The following is a 24,551-nucleotide window of genomic DNA, read 5'->3' on the forward strand; positions in this document are numbered from 1 at the left end:
GATAATGCAAGTCTTCAGGTATCAGGCAAGGTTACTCATTACGGAAGTTTGGTTCACAGAATCATCACTGTTACATTTTATTCACTCCCGCAGACGCTCTTATCCAGAGCAACTTACAGGAGCAATTAGGGTTATGTTGCTTGCTCAAGGGTACATAGGGTACATCGACATATTTTTCACCTCAGGGATTCAAACCAGCAACCTTTCAGTTACTGTCCCAATGCTCTTAACCGCTAATCTACCTGCCATCTTTACTGGTATTTGTCTTCTGATCTGAAGAATGATCATAACCCCCATGCTGAGGACCCCTACATCCCCATAAGGAGCGAGGACTTACCCTGGCAGCTGCGTCCATTGGGGGCCAGAGTATAGCCGGTGGCGGGGCAGTTGCAGTGGAAGCTCCCGGGGGTGTTGTGGCAGCGGTAGGAGCAGATGTGACCCCCGGTGGGCAAGGCACACTCATCAATGTCTGGAGACAAGGTCAAAGATCAGAGGTCAAACAATAGAGGATGTAAAGGGTACAGGAAGTCGAATCAAATAATACCTGTGTAATGGGGTTCCTGATTAGGCTATGGCTCATTAGATGTGTTTTAGCCTCTCCTACCTTCACAGTTGATGCCATCCCTGTCACTGAGCTGGTAGCCACGGCGACAGTAGCACTGGTAGGAGCCGTACACGTTGGCACACTCTTGACTGCAAGGGCTGCTCTCACATTCGTTTAGATCTACACACAACAATGTAACTCAGTTAGATAAAACTAGTCATCTATAGACAGGAGAGAGACAGAGAAAGAGAGAGAGAGAGCGAGAGAGAGAGAGTGAGAGAGAGAGACAAAGAGAGAGAGACAGAGAGAGAGAGATAGAATACATCTATAAAACACATGACCACAAACTTCAGTAAGGCAAAACAAGAGATGGCCAATGAGAGAAGCTCAGATTTAAACAACTCTTAACATTGGAAGGCTGCCTTACCATCACAGTTCCTGCCGTCGCTGGCCAGCTTGAAGCCTTGGGTGCAGCTGCACTTATAGGACCCTACGGCATTCTCACACTTGTGGGCACAGAGGCGCCCAGGGTAGTGCCTGCACTCATTGATATCTAAGACACAGAAGAAAATGACACTAAGTTGAATATCTACAGTAGGGTTCCCCAACTGGCAGTTAATTTTTTAAATATTTTTTTAACCCTTTGTCATAAGACCTACATAACGCTGTGATTACGATGACATACCAGATGTCATAAACAGTCACGACTGTTGGTGTCCTGCTTATGTCAACTAACACGACACTGTCCTGTAACTACAAGGTAACTACAAGGAGTAGGAAGTCAGTGTGTACCTTCGCAGACGCGGCTGATGCTGTTGAAGATGAAGCCAACCTTACACTCACAACGGAACGATCCTACCAGGTTGATACAGCCGTGGCCTGCACACGCTCCATCAGGACCTTTACACTCATCAATATCTACACCAGGGCAGAGAGAGAGATCACAAGATATTACAGGATCGGTGTGCAGAGGGATAGCGAGGCCACGAGAAATACATGGAAATGTAGGCTACAGTGTCAGGTTCCTAATGCTAATCAAAGGAGGTGAATGTGGTAGAGAAGCACGTCTATCTGTGCTGCGGTGGTTCCAGGGGATGTTGAGGCTGTCTACTAAAGCCCAGGACAGTGACCTTGTGGGGGCCTTATGCCAAAGACTGGCGCGATGAGGCCTCAGTACGTAAGTGAAGCAGCCGTACGTACCCACGCAGCGGTTGCCGTTGTCGTTTAGGTGGTATCCCCGGCCACAGTTGACAGAGTTCCTCTGGCAGGTGAAGGAGCCCACCGTGTTCATACACGACTGACCAGGGTGGCAAGGCCCAGTCTGGGCCAGACACTCATTGATGTCTGGGGTAGAGGTCAGAGGTTATACATATGTCATGTACAGTTGAAGTCGGAAGTTTACATACACCTTAGCCAAATACCTTTAAACTCAGTTTTTCACAATTCCTGACATTTAATCCTAGTAAAAAATCCCTGTCTTAGGTCAGTTAGGATCACCACTTTACTTTAAGAATGTGAAATGTCAGAATAATAGTAGAGAGAATTGATTGATTTCAGCTTTTATTTATTTCATCACATTTTACATACACTCACAAGTTTACATACACTCAATTAGTATTTGGTAGCATTGCCTTTAAATTGATTAACTTGGGTCAAACGTATTGGATAGCCTTCCACAAGCTTCCTCCTGACAGAGCTGGTGTAACTGAGTCAGGTTTATAGGCCTCCTTGCTCACACACGCTTTTTCAGTTCTGCCCACAAATTTTCTATAGGATTGAGATCAGGGCTTTGTGATGGCCACTCCAATACCTTGACTTTGTTGTCCTTAAGCCATTTTGCCACAACTTTGGAAGTATGAATGGGGTCATTGTCCATTTGGAAGACCCAATTGCGACCAAGCTTTAACTTCCTGACTGATGTCTTGAGATGTTGCTTCAATATATCCACATAATTTTCCATCCTCATGATGCCAACTATTTTGTGAAGTGCACCAGTCCCTCTTGCAGCAAAGCACCTCCACAACATGATGCTGCCACCCCCGTGCTTCACGGGTGGGATGGTGTTCTTTGGCTTGCAAGTCTCCCCCTTTTTCCTCCAAACATAACGATGGTCATTATGGCCAAACAGTTCTATTTTTGTTTCATCAGACCGGAGGACATTTCTCCAAAAAGTACGATCTTTGTCCCAATGTGCAGTTGCAAACCGTAGTCTGGCTTTTTATGGCTGTTTTGGAACAGTGGCTTCTTCCTTGCTGAGCGTCCTCTCAGGTTATGTCGATATAGGACTCGTTTTACTGTTGATATAGATACTTTTCTACCTGTTTCCTCCAGTATCTTTACAAGGTCCTTTGCTGTTGTTCTGGGATTGAGTTGCACTTTTCGCACCAAAGTACGTTCATCTCTAGGAGGCACAACACGTCTCCCTCCTGAGCGGTATGACGGCTGCGTGGTCCCATGGTGTTTATACTTGCATACTATTGTTTGTACAGATGAACGTGGTACCTTCACGCGTTTGGAAATTGCTCCCAAGGACGAACCAGACTTGTGGTGGTCTACAATTTTTTCTGAGGCTGATATCTTTATATTTTCCCATGATCTCAAGCAAAGAGGCACTGAGTTTGAAGGTAGGCCTTGAAATACATCCACAGGTACACCTCCAATTGACTGAAATTATGTCAATTAGCCTATCAGAAGCTTCTAAAGCCATGACATCATTTTCTGGAATTTTCCAAGCTGTTCAAAGGCACAGTCAAATTAGTGTATGTAAACTTCTGACTCACTGGAATTGTGATTCAGTGAATTATAAGTGAAATAATCTGTCTGTAAACAATTGTTGAAAAATTACTTGTGTCATGCACAAAGTAGATTTCCTAATCGACTTGCCAAAACTATAGTTTGTTAACAAGAAATTTGTGGAGTGGTTGAAAACGAGTTTTAATGACCCCAACCTAAGTGTATGTAAACTTCCGACTTCAACTGTATGTATGTATGTCGGAGGGCCATGTGGACTGTACTTTGAAGTTACTGTGTTTGGGGGTATATGTGGGATGGATGGGGTGATGTGCTGTCCTGGCGATGTGTTGCCATGGTAACCGGGTTCTGATGCTCACCGATGCAGCTGCCCAGGGCATCCTGGATGTATCCATCGCCACACTGGTTCTTGGGCCGACAGCGGAATGACCCCTGAGTGTTCTGACACATAAAGTCTGGGGCGCAGTTGTGGGTGCCCGACTCACACTCGTCAATGTCTGGGGGAAGAAGACATGTTGTACGAAAGCATCAGCAGACTTACATGATATTAAAATGTATGTGATTCAAATGTATTCTTATAAATACTCAACAATAGCTTCATTGTCAAAGTCAGACGTACTGTCAATCCGATAGATAGATAAGTAGATGATTAATGGACGGATGGACGACAGATAGATAAATTCTGTATACAGTTTATCATGGATGTATGAATCATACATATTGATCTTTACATATTCCCTCTCCCCTGTAGGAGGCGTTGTGTTGCGACCTCTGACCTTTGCAGTTGTTGCTGTCGGTAAGCTCGTAACCGGTACCACAGCTGACCTCTCTTTGGCAACGAAATGACCCCAGCGTGTTGATGCAGCGCTCGCCTCCTCGGCAGTTACTGGCACCCAGCAGGCACTCGTTTATATCTGAGAGAGAGAGGCAGAGAGGAAGAGGAAGAGGATAATATGGAAGGCGTATCTAAGAAGTAAGATATCCAAGTCTTGTGGAGATACTAGATGGATAGGGATTTATTCCACCTCATTTACTATTCAACAAGATATGGCTGCTGCCTCCTGTCCACTCACCTTCACAGTTCTTCCCATCTGGTTTGAGTTTGTAGCCTTTGAAGCAGGTACAGGTGCCGTTGCCCACACATTCCTGTGCACACTTCGCTAATCCTGTTGAGAACAGAAAATGTGCACATTAAAGTAAAAAAAATGATTTCTGTTAGAGTACCTATGTTTCTGACTTTCTCTGTGAGGACAGTCGGCTAATAACATGTCACAGTAATGTGTGGAGGGGAAGCTAGTACCATTGCTGCACTCATTCAGTAAGGGATTATCCTTGCCAGTGAGGGCCTCGTTGTCTTTGTCAGGAACTGTGGGGGATAAGAAATAAAATATTGACCAGTACAGGCAAAAAACTGTTTGCAAACAAAGAGTGTTGAAACTATTCATCATGACAATGAGGTCTTTACTAAAACTACAGTAAGAGCCAAGGCTCCTAATGGCCACCAGAGGGCAGGGTAGCACTAGATGAAAAATAGTTCATATATCCTCTCTACTCCATCTTTCCCCTCCTCCCTCCTCCCTGCCCTCTCTATTACAACACCTCCCATTCCTCCCTCTCTCCACCCTCTCCTCTACCTCCACCCTCTCCCCTCTCTCCACCCTTTCCTCTCCCTCCACCCTCCTCTCCTTCTACCCTCCTCTCTTACCCAGAGTGTTGGTCTTCACACCGTCATCACAGCAGGCCCGGGACACCAGGCCACACTGGTAGCCCAGAGACAGGCTGTGGTCACAGGGCAGACCCTTCTCCTGAGCAGCCCGGCCCAGCAGACAACAGTCACAGCACATCTGGAGGGGTCAGACCATAGACATGATTACTCAATGTGTTAATATGCATCATTTGGCCAGACGGACATACAGAGGGAAATTACACCACCACTTCACAACTTCACCAATCACCATCGTCTGAAAGGGAACTGTCTGGGCTTGACTCGGGGGAGGGTTTCCACCAGTTACCACAGCCACAAAGTCAAAATTGGCTATATCGTAAAAATTCATGAAGTCAAAACATAGCTTTTTGGTCTTAATTTAAGTTTAGGTTAGGCATAAGGTTAGCAGTGTGGTTGTGGTTAGGGTTAGGTTTAAAATCACAAATAGGCAGGGTTTATGACTTTGTGGCTGTGGTAACTAGTGACGACCGAGGAGTCTAGTCTGAGTGTGTCTGTATCTTCTGTGTGTGCATGTCTTGAGGATGTCATAATGTGGGTATTTGGGTGGTGGGGTTGTAGTCTGGTAGTGTACTGAGAGATTTTAGATAGAGCTAGAAAATGAGCCTGCTATGGTTTATCCCCCATTCTAAACTCATCCTGTACCTCTTTTCTCCCATTCATAAAATGCAGCACACCTTAATGCAATCAGCCAACACCTGCATTTCAGGGAGGTGGAGGTTCAAGTTAAGACATGTTGCTGGCTGCACTAACAACCATCTCATTCTTCTGGGCAAATGTACTGTGGATCCCTTGGCAAAGCTCTGCAAGGGTCTTGACTGACGCCTTGATGTGCTGTAGTATGTTGTAGTGATATGGTGGTGTAGGATCCTGAGGAAGAAGACAGCCGGGTGTAGAGCGCCTATCTTGGCAGAGAGCCTGTAGTAGGCAGTATCTTATGTGAATGTATAATCTACCTGACAGCAACAAGCTCCATTCCTCATTTCTCCCCAGAGTGACATGTTTCATCCTGCTCAACAGGATCGCACACACACACACACACACACACACACACACACACACACACACACACACACACACACACACACACACACACACACACACACACACACACACACACACACACACACACACACACACACACACACACACACACACACACACACACACACAATCACATTCACTCCTGCAGAAATTGGACGTTGGTGCTCAACATAAGGTTTTTGAAGCAGACAATGAATTCTTCTCTGACATATACACATTTTATACACACACACACACTCTCTCTCACACATACTCTCTCACAGACACACACACCTTTGCGGTCTTGGTCTCGCAGGTGCTTCCAGGAAACTGAGTGTCACAGCCCCCCTGGTCTTTGGCCATGTTGATGCCGTTGGTGCAGATGGTGTCCTCCAGTACCGTCGCGCAGCACTGCTCCTGTACTATCCTGTCAGACAAGAACAGGAAAGAAACAGGGAACACAGTTTATTCTTAACTCCATCACTGGGCTCCTTAGTGGAATGGAGCGCTGTCTCAAAGTGCTTCCTGTTAAGAAGAGCCCTGGGCATGCCTAATAGGGATCTATTCATAGTCCTGCCTGCTGCAGCTGCTGTACGTGGTTGAGTGATAAAGGAAGACCCTGTGTGAGCTCAAGGTGGATAAAAAGTTGTCTATGTATAAAATCTTCAATTTAACAGTTGGGTAAATGCACCACTGCCTTCATTTGGCTTACCACACACCCACTGTTATGGGTACAGTGAAGCCAACTTAAGAATCGATTATTTACCTTGACTATTTTAACCCACCCACCTCCCCATTGGATGTTCCTCCCCTGATTGACGCAGAGGGGTGCAGAGCTGCACACTTCCTGGATAAGGTTTGAACATTTTTACTTTCCCAAAATTCCCAGGTTTTCCAGAAATCCTGGTTGGATTTTGAATCCCTATTTGCTGGACAACATTACTGGAATTACATTCCTCTGGGGGAAGGCCAGGCTGAGTCTGGAGTGGAACCAGCCTATCTAGGATGCCTGAGCACTTCCAGACAGTTGGAGGACCAGTGATATCCACCTCTCTGACCAGTCTGTCCAGTTGGAGAGGCTTGATTAGCCGTTTTACAGTAAAACCAGAAATGGTTGTCGTACTGTAGACAAAAAGCTGCTGTAAATAATCAGATCTGAAATGAGATTGAGTGCAGGCAGCACACCTCTTTACTGTAGACAAGCTTTATCAGACCATCAACAGTCTGGGGTTGCTGTGCTTTGCCTCCAATGGTCTGCTCCTCTGAGGTACTTTAATAAGTTAAGGGCTGTTTGTGTTTGTCTGTCTCTCTGTCTGGTCTGTTTATGGTCTGTCTGGTCTGTCTCTGGTCTGTCTGGTCTGTCTCTCTGTCTGGTCTGACTCTGATCTCTCTCTCTGTCTGTTCTGTCTGTCTGTCTTTCTGTCTGGTTGTCTCTGGTCTGTCTGGTCTGTCTCTGGTCTGTCTTTCTGTCTGTCTGATCCGTCTGTCTGTTTATCCAGTCTGTCTCTGTTCTGTCTGGTTTCTCTGGTCTATCTGTCTGGTCTGTCTGTCTGGTCTGTCTCTGGTCTGTCTGTCTGTCTTTCTGTCTGGTCTCTGGTCTGTCTGTCTGTCTGTCTGTCTCTGGTCTGTCTGTCTGTCTGTCTGTCTGTCTGGTCTGTCTGGTCTGTCTGGTCTGGTCTGTCTGTCTGTCTGTCTGTCTGGTCTCTGGTCTGTCTGTCTGTCTGTCTGTCTGTCTGTCTGTCTGTCTGTCTCTGGTCTGTCTGTCTTTCTGTTTGTCTGTCTGGTCTGTCTGGTCTGGTCTGTCGGTCTGGTCTGGTCTGGTCTGGTCTGGTCTGGTCTGGTCTGTCTGTCTGTCTGTCTGTCTGTCTGTCTGATCCGTCTGTCTGTCTGTCTGTCTGTCTGTCTGTCTCTGGTCTGTCTGTCTTTCTGTTTGTCTTTGGTCTGTCTGTCTGTCTGTCTGTCTGTCTGTCTGTCTGTCTTATCTGTCTGGTCTGTCTTTCTGTTAAGGAGGGAGTTAAATCCATTGTCTGTTTTACGAGTTTGAGTGTATATACAGTACTGTACAGCACTTAGATCCCCTCTCCACTCCACTCCTGTAACTGGCTCCAAAAAGCCTCTGTCTTTATCAACCCTCTTACCAGAAATGATCTCTTTTTCCTTATAAACTACAACCACACTCACGCCGCCTCCACAGGACCTTTTAAGGGCACAACCGGGCTCCTGTTTTTCTTTTCTCTTCTTCTCTTTTTTCAGTGTCTGAAATAATCCCTCTGATTTCCTGTTCTTCCCCCTCTCCAGTCCTCTCTTTGAGTATAGTTTCACCTCAGTGGTATTTCCTGGATTTGGCAATACCCCTCTCTCTAAACCCTAAACCCAACCCCCCACTCAACCAAAAACCCTCACCCTTCCCCCCTCACTCAATAATTTGAACAAATTCTCTATCACTTGGGTAGCCAATGTAAATACATGTGCCACCAGAGAGCAGATTGAGCAACAGATCTCCTCCTTATTGGCCTTGAACCTGTGGCAACACACCTTCTAATATTACTACCAGAGCTGTTATTACTGTCATTATTACTAGTGTAATGTACCCTGATCTCACATCAAGTCAATAATGTGGCTGGGGATTTATGACCGGGGGTAAGGTAAAGTCATCTCACATTATGGCCTACCACAATACATATTGCCCTATAGTCTATCTTTACAGCATTAAATTAACCCATGGGACTAATACTGAGGTAAGCACTTCCCACTATGGGCACAGAGGTAAGACCATAGAAATACAATCCATGTTCTATCTATTGTAATCATTACATTTCTATGGATAAGAGAGCCCAGAAGGTACAGTAGTGGGGCCCCAATCACCTGCATGTGGTGGACTCGGAGATGAGAGGGAGGGCTGTGCAGTCCTGGTTATCAACGCCCCGGTCCCGACCATCCTTACAGCACTCCTCTATTGACATCTGTTTTCCACCTGTGGTTGGACAAAACCACAAACAAACAGTGGGTTATAGGCTTATGTTGTATGCTGTGACTGGCCCTAGTGAAGAGTGAAGTAGGCAGGTAGCCGAGCATTGGGCCAGTAACTGAAAGGTTGCTGGTTTGAATCCCCGAGCAGACTTGGTGAAAAATCTGTCAATGTGCTCTTGAGCAAGGCACTTAACCCTAATTGCTCATGTAAGTTCTTCTGGACAAGAGTGTCTGTTAAAATGTAATGTAACAGATTGTGGGAAATCTAGAGACCCCAAATGGGGTGTGACTGTAGCTGTTCTATTTATAGGCTTTTAGCCTGCTGAGAGCTAACGTTAGACTTCAGGGCCCAGGCAAGGTAACTCATAACGCACAGAACCACCTTCCATGTTACATAAGGTAACAGTCAATCTAAGGGATAAGAAACTCTCTAACATTACTTAGAACTACACTGATAGAGCAGAATACATGGAGGTTTCAAGTCCTGTTTAGCATACAATGGAGTCTATTCTCTTGCATGAACAATACAACATTATTTAGAATGATTATGCAAAGCATGTTTACCAAATGTGCAAAACTCTTAGCCAAACAAAAATATATTGTTTTACCCAATGCCACTCACACTCCAACTATTAACAATGTGTCTTCCAAGTGATTGAAAATGAAATTCAGAGCTGTTATAGGAATGTTTTTAAATGCCCATAAGCATTTTGCCAGCGATACTGAATGATGGATATGTTGTGTAGAAATAAGAGAGGCTTTACGACTGGAGCTGCACCAACTCTGTGGTGCTCCGTCTGATTTTTTCATGTGGATTAAAGAGCTCGGAATGCCTCAACTCTGTAAACAATTCAGCCATCGCAATCAGATCAAATACATTCATTTCCTTGTGGTTACTGTGATTTGCCAAACGTGAAAGAACTCTGGCAGGTTGGCTGGTCCTTTCTTGCCTCAGGCATAAACAAAGCTCTGCCTGCCAAATTGGTACTATCGATATAAATCCTCCAGAAGAACACTCAAAGTAAAGTCATCTTAGTTCATCCAATAAACCTGCTGTTGATTCGTGGCCTAGTCAGAGACTAGAGGAATAATAGTGAATACAACAACTGAAAATAATAACAGACATCGTAGAGGATCATAGGCATGTCTAACTTCAAATTCTATCTTGGCAGACGAGTCAACAAAATAGGATCAGAAGTTTCAACTAAGGGAGGATGTGTCACCTTTAATTTATAGATCCATAAAAAAGTAATAAAATAACAAATTAGAGTTCCAATTATTTCTGCCAGAGGAGCTAGGGAACTTGTTTTATATCTTTGAATATTGGAAGTACAGATAGGGGCCAAAGGTGTGAATAAATTAACTTAATGTAAAAAGAATATGGTCATTTATGCAAAGGAAATCACATAACTGTCAACAGTGACCTTGAGAGATACAGATACGAAAGTTAATTTGGGCAGATTCATAAAAAGTAGTTAAATTATGTAGCAACCATGCAGATAACTTATGCTGAAAATCAAGAGTAAAGTGTGTCATCAAACAAATACAGACTAGGTAGTCAAGATGGATTACCATGCCAACAAACACAATTTTGATGACTCATTGAACGAGCCTGTTGTGACCAGCTAGACTAACAACTGCAGCAGTCGAGCTCCTCGTCCCACCATGTCCTAACTGAGCCATAACCCACTGGTCACAGACGTCAGTCCAACGTTTTGATTTACATTCACTACGGTGAATTCAACATGAAATCAAATCAAAATGTCACCATGTCATTGGATTTAGGTTCAAAGTTGGGTGAAAAAAAGTCAAAATTCCCTTATGTTGATGACTTTTTTCAAATCGAATCAGTTTTCCCACGTTGATTCAATGTCATCACAGAATTTTGGGGTTGAAATTTCGTGAAATCAACGTTGATTCAAACAGTTCTTGTCCGGTAGGAAAGCTTTTAGTAAAATACTTCACATGGGCCTCTGACTAGAGGAGTGCCACTCTTTTCAACAGTGATAAAGTCGATCTCAGCTTTCATCTGAGGGCTGAAACCAACACCAGGATGCTCTTGGAGAGTGACAAAAGTGTTGCATGGAGAGAGAACTTAGTTACGCATATAAAAGTGAAGAAAATACATTAGCTGGAAGAGCGGGGAATAGTAGGAATGGTCAAAACCTCCTGTGGTGAACAATTCTCCCTGCTCGGCTGCCCCACAGGCCAGTTTTGGCCTGTCTGGCCTTTTTTCTTTTTCTTGACCATTACCACTGGCATTAACTGACGTCTCCTTGCCAAAATACCCTGGAAGCTGGAACCCTCACTATGTCTTTAGAAAGAGCAGACAAACCCCCATAATGCATCTCACCAGCTCACACAAAGCTCCATGAGGTTTCCTTCCCAGCTCAGAAGAGGCATAGCATGAGAATGTCATAGAATCTCAGTTTCATCTGATTGTCACATGACTCTCGCGTCCTGCAGTTCTGGTGTATTCTCCCTCCACTCTATACTGATAACTAATCCTAACCCACAGTGCATGACAGGACCATTCCATAGCCACCACAGTCCGCAGCCTGCCCCCTTTCCCAACTAATTGAATGAGCAGAGCGTCTTAAATCTACCCTCTATTATTGTATGAAACGAGGTAAACCCAGCGGTTGCAGAGGAGATCTAGCAGTCTACCCGCTTGCCTGTTCGTATGATGCATTGTCTGTCTGCATAAAAGGCTGATTTCCATCTTGGAATGTGGTGCTGGTGGTGAGGGCTGTCATGCCTCCTGTCTGGGTCTGGGCAGAGAGAGAGAGCGCACGTCTAGACTCCTCATGTAAATGCTGCTTAATGAGCTCAGTGGAGCCCCAGTCCCTCAGCCCACAACAATGGCCCATCAGACAGAGCCAGACATTGCAGCAGAACAGTCCACTTCCATGGGCCACATCCTTTAACTAACACACTTTAGTCAGTTTACCTAATGGCATCGTAGTTACACAAATGACCTTATAAGTGCTGAGAACCTGTCACACACATTTCACTCAACCTAATATGTATTTGGCTGATGGTTGAGTCTATGATGGTTGAGCTGATACAAACATGTCTGAATGAGTGATTCATGTACATGGATGTTCCATAACCTGGTCGTATGGGGCCATCTTCAGATCTTCAGTCAGTCCACTCTGACCCCATACCATGACTCTCTCCCGTGGAGCATGGAAGCTGAGAAGAGGAGCTAGGGGTGCTGATAGGTGTTGGGGGAGGGTATACCCCCTGTACAACATGCCCAATGACATTGGATTCAATGGAGATGGGGTGATGTCAACTTCTTTCCCAGGCACACCACTGTCAGGAGCCCGGCAGGCTGTGAAAGTGGCCCCATGAGTGGAATTGGCCCCATGTGTGTCCAGTGGACCCTAATCTAGGGTATATGGGTTGTCCCAAGCTTCTGTGACCCATGTAGGGGCCCTTAAAGGTCTAAATCAGAGCTCCTCCCCCCAGACCAGCAAATGCTCACTGGGGTACTGCTTAAGTGCCTCCAGACTCATTTGACACACCGTCATAGTGTAAGGAGAAACCTGGCCTGCGTCTGGCTGGCTGAGCATCAATCCTCTTGAGCACATCTCTGTACTGCGTATTCTAGACTTTAAAGCCTTGTTACTGTTAGATCTTGGGCAATAATTTCCTTCTGTAATATTGTAATTGGCAGGTAGTCTAGCGGTTAAGAGCGTTGTGCCAGTAACCGGAAAGTTGCTGGTTTGAGTCCCTGAGCCAGCAAAATCGGTCAATGTGCCCTTGAGCAAGGCACTTAACCCTAATTGCTCCTCTAAGTCCCTCTGGATAAGAGGGATGTAAAATGTAAATAGCATAATGACCGCTCACTGGTTACAAATATCAGTCCTGGCAGTAGTCTGACCAATCTCTACCAACGTAATTAGTCCATATTAAAAACTACTCACAATGCATTTCATCACTGCCAAATCACCTTAGGACAGTTGAGAATGTTGAAACCATCCTTTAAGCTAGTAATCATGGGCAGATGTTTTACTGGCAAGATACACACAAACACACATGGCACACACACTCACAAATCAAATCAAAATCAAATGACACACACCGGACAGCATGTGACACAGTAGGCTACATTTTTGTACTGTAATATAACTGACAAAGTGTTCATAAAATGACATGTAAAACTTAATGGAACCGTTGGTTATCTCTAGTGGTACCCGACCTCATCTCTGCCCACACAGTGATACTGCAGTAAAGTGGTAAGCTTGAAATATCTACCATGCCTATGTGTATTTACAGGAGTATTTTGTCTACTGTATGTCTATACCAGTGGAGGCTGCTGAGGGGAGGACAGTTTATAATAATGGCTGGAATGGAGTGGATGGAATGGTATCAAAAACATTCCATTCCATCCAATATACTCCATTCCAGCCATTATTATGAGCCGTTTTCCCCTCATCAGCCTCCTTTGAGTTTATACAGTATGCGGTACATCACGCATGGGCATGGATTGATTCTCATGGTTAGAATTACATCTTGACACAGTAGGCTACTATCCTGAAGCAGAAAGGTAACTTACCTTGTCCGTTGAGAACTCCGAACAGAGAGAAAAGTATAACTATACCGGGACCCATTGAAAGGAGGAGAGATTCTTGGTAAACTAAAGAAAGTGTACAACAGTCAGATCTGTAATATTCTGCCTTAGGTGTGAAACAACAGCACAGTTTCTCATGGACACGCAGATTTTCAAGCGAAAGGTAGACAGACTGTGAGCTCACGCTGGGCAGGAGTATGCGTGTGGGTGATGTGGCTGAATGAATCGCAGCGTGACTGTCTCGGAACGAGCGTCTAATTATCTCGCTCAGAGGGGCGGGCGGGGGCCATCGCAAGTGACGAGTAAAACTTTTTTATATCAGAAGTTCAGAAACCCTAAATTGAGTGTATTGATTTAGACATTACATTATTACACTTCCTCTTATTAACTACCAGGTTCTTATATGACACAATTACATTTAATTCAAGTCGTTTTAATGACTTCCTACTGGCTAGGCCTACTGACAGATTTAAAGTAGCCCTAAATATAATTTTCTTCTTCTGACTGAATAATACGACACGTAATGGCGACATTGATTGACACTGTCCTCCAACCTCGTTTACTTTCATTCAGACATCTGTCTGTGGCAGAATGATCATACTGATTACTTCAGAAGACCTGGACTCCACTTCGTAGTGATTCTGTGGTTATCTAAAAATATCTTGTGACCATTTCTAGACTGCAATACATAAAATATTTAGTTTAATTTGTAGTTTTATTTTTTTGTATGTTTTTTGATCTAATGCATATTCCATATTTTGCAAGAGGTTGACAAAATTGCTCCTCAGGAAAATGATTGATTTCATTGAAGCATATGTTATTTCATCCTCTCAGACTGTCACAGACGTGGGGTTTCTTTTTCACCAAGTGGAAGAGATACCGTATATGGACCATTTGCTCTCGATCTGAACTGCCAGTGTTAGCCTACTGTTCTATAACAGCCAGGTGTTGCGTAAAAGTGGTTACCTCAATGCATGGATTGACAATTAGCTTATAAGGGGGAAAATGCGTTAAATGATTAGTTGATTAGTTTACATGCTAAAAATCATAACATGTAATTGCGGCAGAGGCTTTTTAGAAGTGTGTTCACACATTTTCTGAATGACTAATTATTTCATTTTCCACATCATGCCCATGGGCACTTCATTAACCACTCATTAGGTTTTTCAAACTGTTAGAGGGCACAATCACTTTGAAAGCTACTCACACGCGCGTGCGTGCGCGCGAACATACACACACACACACCCTCTGCCATGTGCCAAAATTTGCAAGGAGGTAAATAATTGATAGATGGCATTATAAACCTTTTATACCAAACTAAGTCTTTCTGCAAATTCAATCAGTCATCTGGCGTTGGGTATGCATGGTGAGAGAGCCAAGAGTAAACAATCATCTAATCAGAGCCATGTGTGTGTCCCTCCCCCTCACACACATCACACCACACCACACAGCCCCTCTAGGAACATCTCAGAGTGGCCATGCATGGCTAATACTAGCACTCTACTGGATGTGCCTCCCTGTGCTGCTAAGGCTAGTTACTATCGAAATGCTCTGTACCCTTGCTGAAATGAGGAGAGTTGGATGTGTCAACTAAGTGCATCCTGGTAACTTTTCTGGGGGGCGGGGGGGGGGGGGGGGGGGGTACACCAGTACTGTCATCTTGTAAAACAATTAGTTCTAAACAAGTATCTTAGACAGCAGTGGCAAAATATAGAGGCAAGTTTATGATGCACTCTTACACAATAAGAGTATCACGTTTCCGCAGACTGCATTCACATCACTCAGGAAAGTAGAGCACAAACTCAATTCCTCTTTAGATATCAACCAGAAGGTAACACTTATACTGCTGGTATATCTCCTTTCTGGGTTAATATGTGTGGGGTGGTGGGGGTAGGATCACAGGACCACTGGAAAGATATGGCCATGAAAGGCCCAAGAGGATGCCTTGTGATGAGGACCAGACTCAAACCCAGATCAGTGGGATTTATTTGAGATACTATTCAAACAGGTAGGGTTTCATACGTTTTCATAAGATGAGCAGGGACTCCGCTGTCCTGACATTATGGGGAAGCTTGTTCCACCATTGGGAGCTTTGACTGGGCTGAGCGGGAGCTGCCCTCCGGTAGGGGTGGGAGGGCCAAGGGACCAGAGGTCACACACACACACACACCACTTTCCCCTCCCCTCTCCTTTTCACCCTTTAATGAGAAACAGCAGCTCAGGACAAACTCTCTTAGGTAGAGGAAATTAGAGTGGCCGAGGTCACTTTTAAATGGTGCTAATCTTCTAGAGGGCACTGAAGTCCTTTTGAACCACAACCAGACTTATCTTACACTCTCCATGTCACCCAGCGTCAGGCCACTAACATGTACTGTAGGTCATCTGGACCTGCCTTTTGGGGCCCCATCTCATGATTAATTACTACAGTAAACTTAAAGAGGATTAGCTATTATGCCATTATTAAACTATTCCGACTGTGATAGACATATCACCAATAGATTACATTTCCTCACCCCATAAAACATGTCTTACTGTAAATGCTGAATGAATACCACACAGACCCCAAACAGCAATAACAATCATAAAGCAAGATATTGGACATTGTTTATTTTACCCTGTAAACAGCTGCAAGTAAACTTGCATGCAAGAAGTATTTTTTTATGAATAAAATATTTTGGTTTTCATAAGTAGCGATGGTATGAAGTCATGAGAAAACATGGCATACGACAGGTTATTTGGGACTGCATGAGAAACAACACACATTTTGTTGAATATTTACTTGCCTGGTTTAAGTTAATGATCATCGTAAATATTTACATACACTGCATAAAAATCACTACAACAATGTAAAATATAAATACATGACACATTGAATGGCTCAATGACAAAACAATGAGGGAACAAAGATGAAGTTCTACTGTTGCGATTAATAAAGTAGGCCTCGTGTCATGCTACCAGCCATCACACTGTAAACTAGAGTCAAGGCTACCGTAGGCCTGAGCAACTAGACCTCGCACAGCTGACATGTTAATGAAACCTACACTTCATACAGTCTTGCAATAACAACTGAAATAATCTTGTTTTATCAGGCTGATTTGATACGTTTGACGTGTTTTCACTTTACTAACCTGGATTAACCTTTTAACAGTTCGTATTCCCCAGAAGGATCCCAAACCCTTTTACAAGAACCGTATCCACACAGGCTGCTGGATAATCAAACACCTTCTGTTTTCATATTTTGATACTCAGGGTCTTAAGTCTTAACCAGTCTTAAGCAGGTATAGTAGGAGGAGGAAAGGGTTTTTGTACCCTGCTTCACTGTTCTTTTGTGCAAAATGATTCGATCACAGAACATGGAGTATTTTGGCACATTAAGAAAGTCAGACTTTCTCAGAGAATAAGATTAATTACTAGTATAGGCTAGTACTGGCAGTGTTATTGACTGATAAAAGTTGATGAGATGACGATGTGCACGCTTATACGGCCTCTTCCTCTCCCTTTGGTGAGCTTAGCTGAGCAGGAGTAGGAGTACACAACTCCTGGGTCTCAGAGCACCTGCGCTGATGCTTTGCATGCTGGGAGCTCTCCTCATCAGGCGTTGTGGGAGGGGGAGGAGAGACGGGAGGGGTCACAGAACTGATGACCTCAGACTTGACCTTTGGAAAAATCCGTTCAGGGTAGAGGAACTTCAGCTGCTCCTCAAAGAACCTCTCCAGGTTTCTGCCTGCAGTGGCAACCTCAGTGTCAGCCTGGCATGGGAGGAAAGAGACAACAGATGTATATGGCTGTTTTACCTACCTTAGTTGAATGCACTGACTGTAACTAATTCTGCATAAGAGCATCCACTAAAAGTAACATATAAATGACAGAAACATTGTAAAAACAGTACATCCACACACATTAAGAGCTTAATTAACACATCTGTGTAAACTAAAATAAAAGGACTCTTCTGGAAAACGTTAGCGCTGTCTAGTCTACCTCATTGAATGCTGCACAGTTCCTGAAGATGAGTCGGATGTCTGATACAACCTCAGAAGGTGTCTGGTAGCAGGGGCTCTGCCTGGATTCCAGCTTTCTCTTCACAATGGACAGAACCATCGGCGTCTTTGGGGTCTCCTGGTTCTCTGGCATTATCTACAGCAAAAGACAGAGGCTATCACAATATACAAAACAACAAAAAGTGTTTCTCTCAATGTCCCTCATCATGGCTATCCAGTGGATGATAAACCAAGGAGACATTTCAACCCAAAAACAGACCCCTCATAACCTCTCTATATTGATCCATAGACATCATTTGGTACAGTAACGGTAAGCCTATGTCAAGTTTCTCCTATATTAATTTAGCAGCTCGACAAAAATATGATTACAAAAAAATGTTATATTTCTACCCAGATACGCTTTTAAGATCACAGTGACAACATATATTTGTAGCATTTGAGGCATTCAATGTCTTTGGGGTTTTCAATGAGGTAAATGCAGATGGGAAACACTGTGACTCAGCCGATTTACTTAAAGCCACTATGCTGCATTAGTTGGGCTACAGGTTATAATGCTTTCAAAAAGGGGAAATTCTATTTCAGATGGTGTCAACATGAATCATTTTGGTGTAGAATGCCTTTTTAAAAAGTCACCAGAAACGAGCTTCTCACAGTTTTCGTACAAACATTCCCGGGGGGGGGGGGGGGGGGGGGGGGGGGCATGTCCCACCCAGCTACCTTTGCCACGGCTGCTGAAAAAAATCCTAGGTGAAACACTGTTCAGTATGTGACTTAAAACTAGGATGTTTTTTGTGTGATTCCCTGTGTGTGATTAGTCAAGGTGGGGCCAAAGCCTGTGTTGTCAGTGTGCTGCTGTGGCTGTCCCTCTTGTCCAATCACAAATCAACCCGAGGACCTACCTCCTGGCCTATGCACTGAGAGACTTTTATCGGTATAAGCGGCCAAAGAGCAAGGTGGAGATATTACAATACCAATACCATATTGTTTTTATGTTGGATCTTAATTTGACCTATATTGTCGCAGCAAAATAATCCTGCAGCAACACGATTTAAAAAGTTTAGTCCATAATGTTGCTTGATCGGTGGTTAAGTAATTAGCTGGCCAAAAGTAGAGTACATGAAAAGTGCAATACTGTAAATATAACCATATGTAAGTGTGGGATTTCAGTGAATTTATGTAAATCAAAGCTCATCTGCATTTCATGCGGTGCAGGGAAATTATTAGCAACAAAAGTGTGATCAAATTAAGATTCTCACCTGTACCTATTAAATTATTTTTATCACCACATGGACGTAAAGGTAAGGAGTTAATTTTTGCGATTGAGCATTAATCTCTTCACTCACCAAGGAGGATCCAGCCTGGGATTGGGCATTTGTCTCTCTACTCACCAAGGAGGATCTAGCCTGGGATTGGGCATTTGTCTCTCCACTCACCAAGGAGGATCGAGCCTGGGATTGGGCATTTGTCTCTCCACTCACCAAGTAGGATCGAGCCTGGGATTGGGCATTTGTCTCTCCACTCACCAAGGAGGATCTAGCCTGGGATTGGGCATTCGTCTCTCCACTCACCAAGGAGGATCTAGCCTGGGATTGGGCATTCGTCTCTCCACTCACCAAGGAGGATCTAGCCTGGGATTGGGCATTTGTCTCTCCACTCACCAAGGAGGATCTAGCCTGGGATTGGGCATTCGTCTCTCCACTCACCAAGGAGGACCTAGCCTGGGATTGGGCATTCGTCTCTCCACTCACCAAGGAGGATCTAGCCTGGGATTGGGCATTCGTCTCTCCACTCACCAAGGAGGATCTAGCCTGGAATTGGGCATTCGTCTCTCCACTCACCAAGGAGGATCTAGCCTGGGATTTGGCATTCGTCTCTCCACTCACCAAGGAGGATCTAGCCTGGGATTGGGCATTCGTCTCTCCACTCACCAAGGGGGATCTAGCCTCCTGGAAGTCAGCACTGAGCTCACTGCAGTACATCTTCAGCAACAGTCTCTCACATTTCTGCAGAGAGAGAGAAATACAAGACACCTTTACATTATATCAACCCCAGAGCTGATGTATTTCAATAAGATAAAAGTAACACCTTCTACAGAAATAAACACCACAGGTAGGCCTGAGAAATTATTGTCTCTTTCAAGTACAGTACAGTACAATACTGACCCGTTTGTCCACAGGGCAGAATCCTCCCTCAGAGTCTGGTTCCTCCTTCACTGTTCTGGGCTCTAATCTGCTGATGTCACAGTCATACACCACCTCAGGCACTGACAGGTCACGGCAGAATGAGCAGAACCACTCCCCACTGAAAGAAAAACAACAGCGGGCCAATAGAAACTTTAGTTTAATAACAACATTATAGCACCAATTTCAAATAACCGATCCATTTAATTGAATCCCATTTTAGGGCAGTGCATTAGATACAGTAGGCAATATCACCCAGTGAGGGCTGATGTGAGTGCAGGCTTTTGCTCCAACCAAGCAGAAACACACCTGATTCTAAATATCATAGTATTTACAATCATGTGTGTTACTGCATGGATGGAGGAAAAGCCTGCACCCACTCAGGCCCACCAAGGGTAAGACTGTCCACCTCTCTCCTAGGGCCTATAGTACCTGGGTAATCTGAAGAGGGTGGGGATGTGGCAGGAGAGGTGGAAGACTTTGGGACACTTGTCACAACACAGCAGCAGCTCTCCTCCATTCTGACACACAGCACACCAATCCTCATTAGGATCCTCTTCTGGAGCTGGGCCCTGACTGCCTAGCTGCTGCTCTGCCCCCAGAGAGTGGCTCTGCTGTGGGGCTTGACTCAGGTCCCCTGAAGGCCCTGGAGGCTGTGGTGGGGTCTGGGCCTTTTCCTCTGTGCTCTGACGAGAAATCTGGGCTTGTTGTTCCCCTCCATCTTGCCGACAGGTTTGGGCCTGGACCCCCGTGCTACTGTCTGGGAGGTTGGCCCTCAGGTTACCCTGTACCTTAAACACACACAAACACACTTAACAGAACACTCAAAAACAGAACAGTGACCTCTCAGGGACCACCCAACAGCAGTCCTGGTATTGAACACTATTACGACATCACAGTATATCATTTCTGTGCTGTTACCATCTATAAATACTGTGGCTCAAAGACAAATAAATCACCCATACCATTTCAAGTGACATGCAATACGATGTACATGTAATCATTATCATAACATTGTAATGATCAGTTATTAACATTTTTCTATTTCCAGTCTATCCGTCCTCTTACACAGCTGATGTCGTCCTCTGGCTCGTCTTTGATGATGATGATGGGTCCAGGCGATGACCTTCGTCTCCTCTTGGCAGCTGATCCCCCAGCTCCATACGCCTTCTGCTGCGTCTCCAGAGGTTTCCAAGAAACAGTCCTTCAATCAGCCAATCAGAAGGAAGGTGAGAAAAAAACAAAACGTTATATTGCTCTATCAAAGCATCATGCCTGTATAGAATTCACGAAGAATGTGAAATCATTATCTTACCCTGGTTTCTCTTCACAGGATATAGCAGTTAGTCCTGCATGATGGTGTCCTTGTGCTAAAGGAAGATACATTTTATTCCTTATACATATTATACGGGGATGGAAATTAATCTAGCCTGCTTGACCGTGGCTAGTACTTTTCAGACCGGGCTAGTAGAAAATGTGCCAAACTAGCCTGCTGACTAGTGAAAGTTTTGTATTTTCAAATATGCCATAGAACAGATTTTGAACCCGGGCTAGTAAACATTGACGTCTACTAGCCTGGCTGGACAGTGTCCAAAATCCTGAAGTTCCATCCCTGGTCATATTTCCAAGAAGCATTGTATTTGTTCTTATATTTTGTTGTGTAGTATTAGTAGGGTAGTACACAACACCAATACATACCAGTTCTGTATGGGAGGGAAGCTGGTAGGGTCTGAGGGAAGTTGGGTCTTATTATCTGGACAGGGCCTCCAGGGTGCTTGTTGTGATATGCAGACTCCATCTAAAAGGTTTCACAACATCAATTAAGCTGCTAACAATCTGATTCTTAACAACATAATGCTACAGAGTGATATGTGGATGTGAAATAGAGCTACAGGTGTGATAAAGTTGGCCAAAAGGGTCCTTGCACGATTCACTATTTCTTCTCAAATAAGTTGAAATGTAGAAAATGTTTAGTGTTCTTCACATGCATATTTTTGATTTTCCCCTGCACAGGTCCCCCCCCCCAAAAAGTATCTAAACTGACATTTAGATTTTTCAATTCAAAGTTTTTTTTAAATTGCCTGGACTAAATTATTCAGAATTCAAATGAATAGGTTGGTATACATTTACTGTGGAATGTATATCACCTGTGGTAAGTGGCAGGTGCCTACAGGGTAAAAACAGCCATTCAACTCCGTTTTGAATAGAGAAAACAGAACATTCTGCTCCATTACACTCCATTGTGAAGTGCCCGGGTGCCAGTATATTTGAGCGCAGCTGTATGTACCTGGTGCTGTCGCAAGTGAGGAGAACTGAGGCTGCCGTTGCTAGGCAGTGGTGCATTGTGGGAGAAGTGAGGCATTGGGTTGAATACGTCCATGTGTTTGAGTGCATAGCTGCTGGGGCTGCTCACCAGGCCTCTCAGTGATTGGACAGCCTGTGAGTGAGAGACAGACAGTTGGAGACAGAGTCAGACAGAGCTATGCCATCAACAATCAATGTCATATCTATTCTTATGAGTCAATGGTGGTGACAGACAGATTAAATGGTGTATCTTCAGTCTGTAATTGGTTATGTCTGGGAAGGTAGCCTGTGATTGGTTATGTCTAGGATAGAAGCCCCTGGCTTTCACAACACAGAGCAAAACAGAAGACAGAACACAAACAAGCCACTTGTAAATGTTCCAGAATGCTTTACTTAAGCACTTTGTTTTGAAACAGCCTTCTTTGTTTGGTCTAGATCCAAGCATGCAGGTGCAACAGTCAATGGTGAACAGTTTTTACTTTGGGGGAAAAATCCCTAGAAACTGGAATTTTGAGTTCTACAGACAATATGATAAGGGGTTATATAACTAAAGATGTTATACACTGTTTTGTCAGAAATGTACTCATGAAATAATGAAACTAGACATTGCCCTGACCAACCATTCCCTCCTGACACTGTCTATAATTGAAAACAGCGATGACACATTATAAAGTCAAACTAAACACAAGGCCTAGCGTATTAATGATCTATAACGTGGCTGTTAAAAAGAACAGTGCTTCCAGGCTCCACCTCAACAGCTTGTTCACATCAGCCATGACGCAACTCTGGTCTGAAATCTACAGGCCAGTAGATTGTCCTCTTGATCTGCCTGTATTTTAGAGCTCATATAAAACAGCCTCAACCTCAGACTAAACACTGTAGACCAGACATATCTATCATCATCTCTGGAGGCTTTGGGCCTGTTCTGTGTCACACGTGAGCAGCTGCACTGAGATTTAGCCATTTTTTTTTATATACATGTTTTTTATTTATATGGTACCTTATGACTCAAACTGATCTTGACAAGTCAAGACATAAATTGCCCAGGATGTGAAGGCTGTCTGCTCCATTTGGGAAGACGTCATCCACTGTCTGCGCCTGTTAAGAATCCCTGTCAATCAAACTGACACACACACACCCGCACGCACGAGCGTGCACACTCTTTCCCACCTGGGGAGGATATCCAGGACTTGGCAGGGTGCTGGTGGGACTGAGATGGATTGCAGGGGGGGCAATGAACCTCCGGCCCTGCTGTGGCATGGGGGGGTGACTCTGGGAGGGAGAGCCACCCTGGAGGGGCCCTGGAGGGGGTCTCTGGAGCCGCATGCTCTGGTACCAGGCCCAGGGTGGGGTCTGGGGCTGCCAGTGAGGCTGTTGGGCTAGTTTCTCCACCTGCATCTGGAGCTGAGCCAGGGTGTTGTGGTTGTGGGGGGCCAGGCGGGGCTGTGAGAGGCCTGGGGGCAGGCTGTTGGGGGAGCCTGAGGGGCCCTGCCCAGGATGGTGGAGTTGATGAGGGATGCCCTGGAAGCCGCCCAGCTGGGGGCCTGGGACATTCTCCACCACTAATGAGCCTGAGGGAACAGGAAGAGACGGCTTCAGCATAACGGAAGAGGTAATACACTGACCTGGTACATATCTTATTTCAAGAACAAACTGCACCATACCAAACACATCCAGTATAACTAAGATTATTACAATACTACTACCTCAATTATTACACACTGCAACTGCTAATTTAAAACCCCTACAAGAATAACTACTACTACTCCTTGTCCAACAGATCATTTTCTCCCCCAACATAAAACACTACCATTTAAATGTTTAAATTAAATAGAATTGTAAGATTTCAGTGTAGCCACTCTCATTGTGCTTTCTCTCTTACCCAGATCGACATTTGAAGCCCAGAAGCCTGACCGACACTGGAAACGCACAGTGCTCTGCGGTACAAACGAGGTATTGCATTTAGCCCGCAGGAGGTTTCCGATCTGAAACAGAATCTACAGCAGAAGGGATGTTATTAATAATTTGGAGAAACTGGGAAAACACAAGGCATATGTTCTGCATTTCATCTATGCTTTACACCATGGGCTCCTGTATGGCTTTAGGGATAGGGGATGCCTGGGAGTCAATGGACTGAGGCTGAGGGAGGTCTTACCAAACGTTTGCAGTACAGGAGAGCTGTGCCGCCGTTCCTAGCTGTCGCCCATTTTGTGAAGTTGATCACGTGATCCAGGTGTCTGGACAGATAGCCAATATCCTCCTTCTGCTTCTTCAGACCGCTCTCATGATCCTTTGTCAGGCCCTTCAGGGGATAGGAAATAGATGGAGAAGTCAGAATCTGGAGAGAGGCTATAAGGACACTCCTGACCTCTAAAACGACTAACCAAAATCTAAAACTGGCCCCTACTTTAACCAAACCCTAACCTAATTTGAACCAATTCTGGAATTAAATATTGTTTTGCAGGTCAGGAGTATCCAT

At 44.5% G+C, this 24,551-nt stretch overlaps 2 protein-coding genes across 5 annotated transcripts in view; both read right to left on the reverse strand.

Moving 5' to 3' along the window:
• The window catches only part of LOC129855220 (fibulin-1-like), a 59,176-nt gene that overhangs the window by 28,076 nt on the left and 6,549 nt on the right, over positions 1-24,551 (reverse strand). For 2 of the 4 annotated variants that reach the window (XM_055922635.1, XM_055922633.1), the window contains exons 7-16: positions 24,228-24,374; positions 23,955-24,069; positions 23,243-23,643; positions 22,056-22,205; positions 21,467-21,566; positions 21,084-21,138; positions 20,837-20,972; positions 20,201-20,559; positions 19,751-19,889; positions 18,270-19,591 (exon numbers count right to left, since the gene is read on the reverse strand). In XM_055922635.1, coding sequence (XP_055778610.1) covers positions 18,854-19,591; positions 19,751-19,889; positions 20,201-20,559; positions 20,837-20,972; positions 21,084-21,138; positions 21,467-21,566; positions 22,056-22,205; positions 23,243-23,643; positions 23,955-24,069; positions 24,228-24,374 — 2,340 coding nt within the window. In that variant the 3' untranslated portion in view covers positions 18,270-18,853. Of the gene's footprint in view, positions 1-337; positions 470-604; positions 725-971; positions 1,098-1,336; positions 1,463-1,744; positions 1,889-3,654; positions 3,793-4,071; positions 4,210-4,368; positions 4,462-4,595; positions 4,662-5,000; positions 5,140-6,335; positions 6,469-8,906; positions 9,016-18,269; positions 19,592-19,750; positions 19,890-20,200; positions 20,560-20,836; positions 20,973-21,083; positions 21,139-21,466; positions 21,567-22,055; positions 22,206-23,242; positions 23,644-23,954; positions 24,070-24,227; positions 24,375-24,551 lie in introns of those variants that run through there. The other 2 variants (XM_055922636.1, XM_055922634.1) reach the window with 2 other exon arrangements.
• LOC129855221 (transcription intermediary factor 1-alpha-like) lies at positions 16,183-18,275 on the reverse strand. The gene is made up of 2 exons (XM_055922637.1): positions 17,569-18,275; positions 16,183-17,339 (listed from the first exon to the last, which is right to left on the reverse strand). Exons 1-2 carry the CDS (start codon positions 17,719-17,721, stop codon positions 17,067-17,069), a joined length of 426 nt encoding a protein of 141 aa, XP_055778612.1. The 5' UTR covers positions 17,722-18,275; the 3' UTR covers positions 16,183-17,066.

Source organism: Salvelinus fontinalis, chromosome 5 (assembly GCF_029448725.1).
Source record: "Salvelinus fontinalis isolate EN_2023a chromosome 5, ASM2944872v1, whole genome shotgun sequence".
In the NCBI taxonomy this organism is placed as follows: domain Eukaryota; kingdom Metazoa; phylum Chordata; class Actinopteri; order Salmoniformes; family Salmonidae; genus Salvelinus; species Salvelinus fontinalis.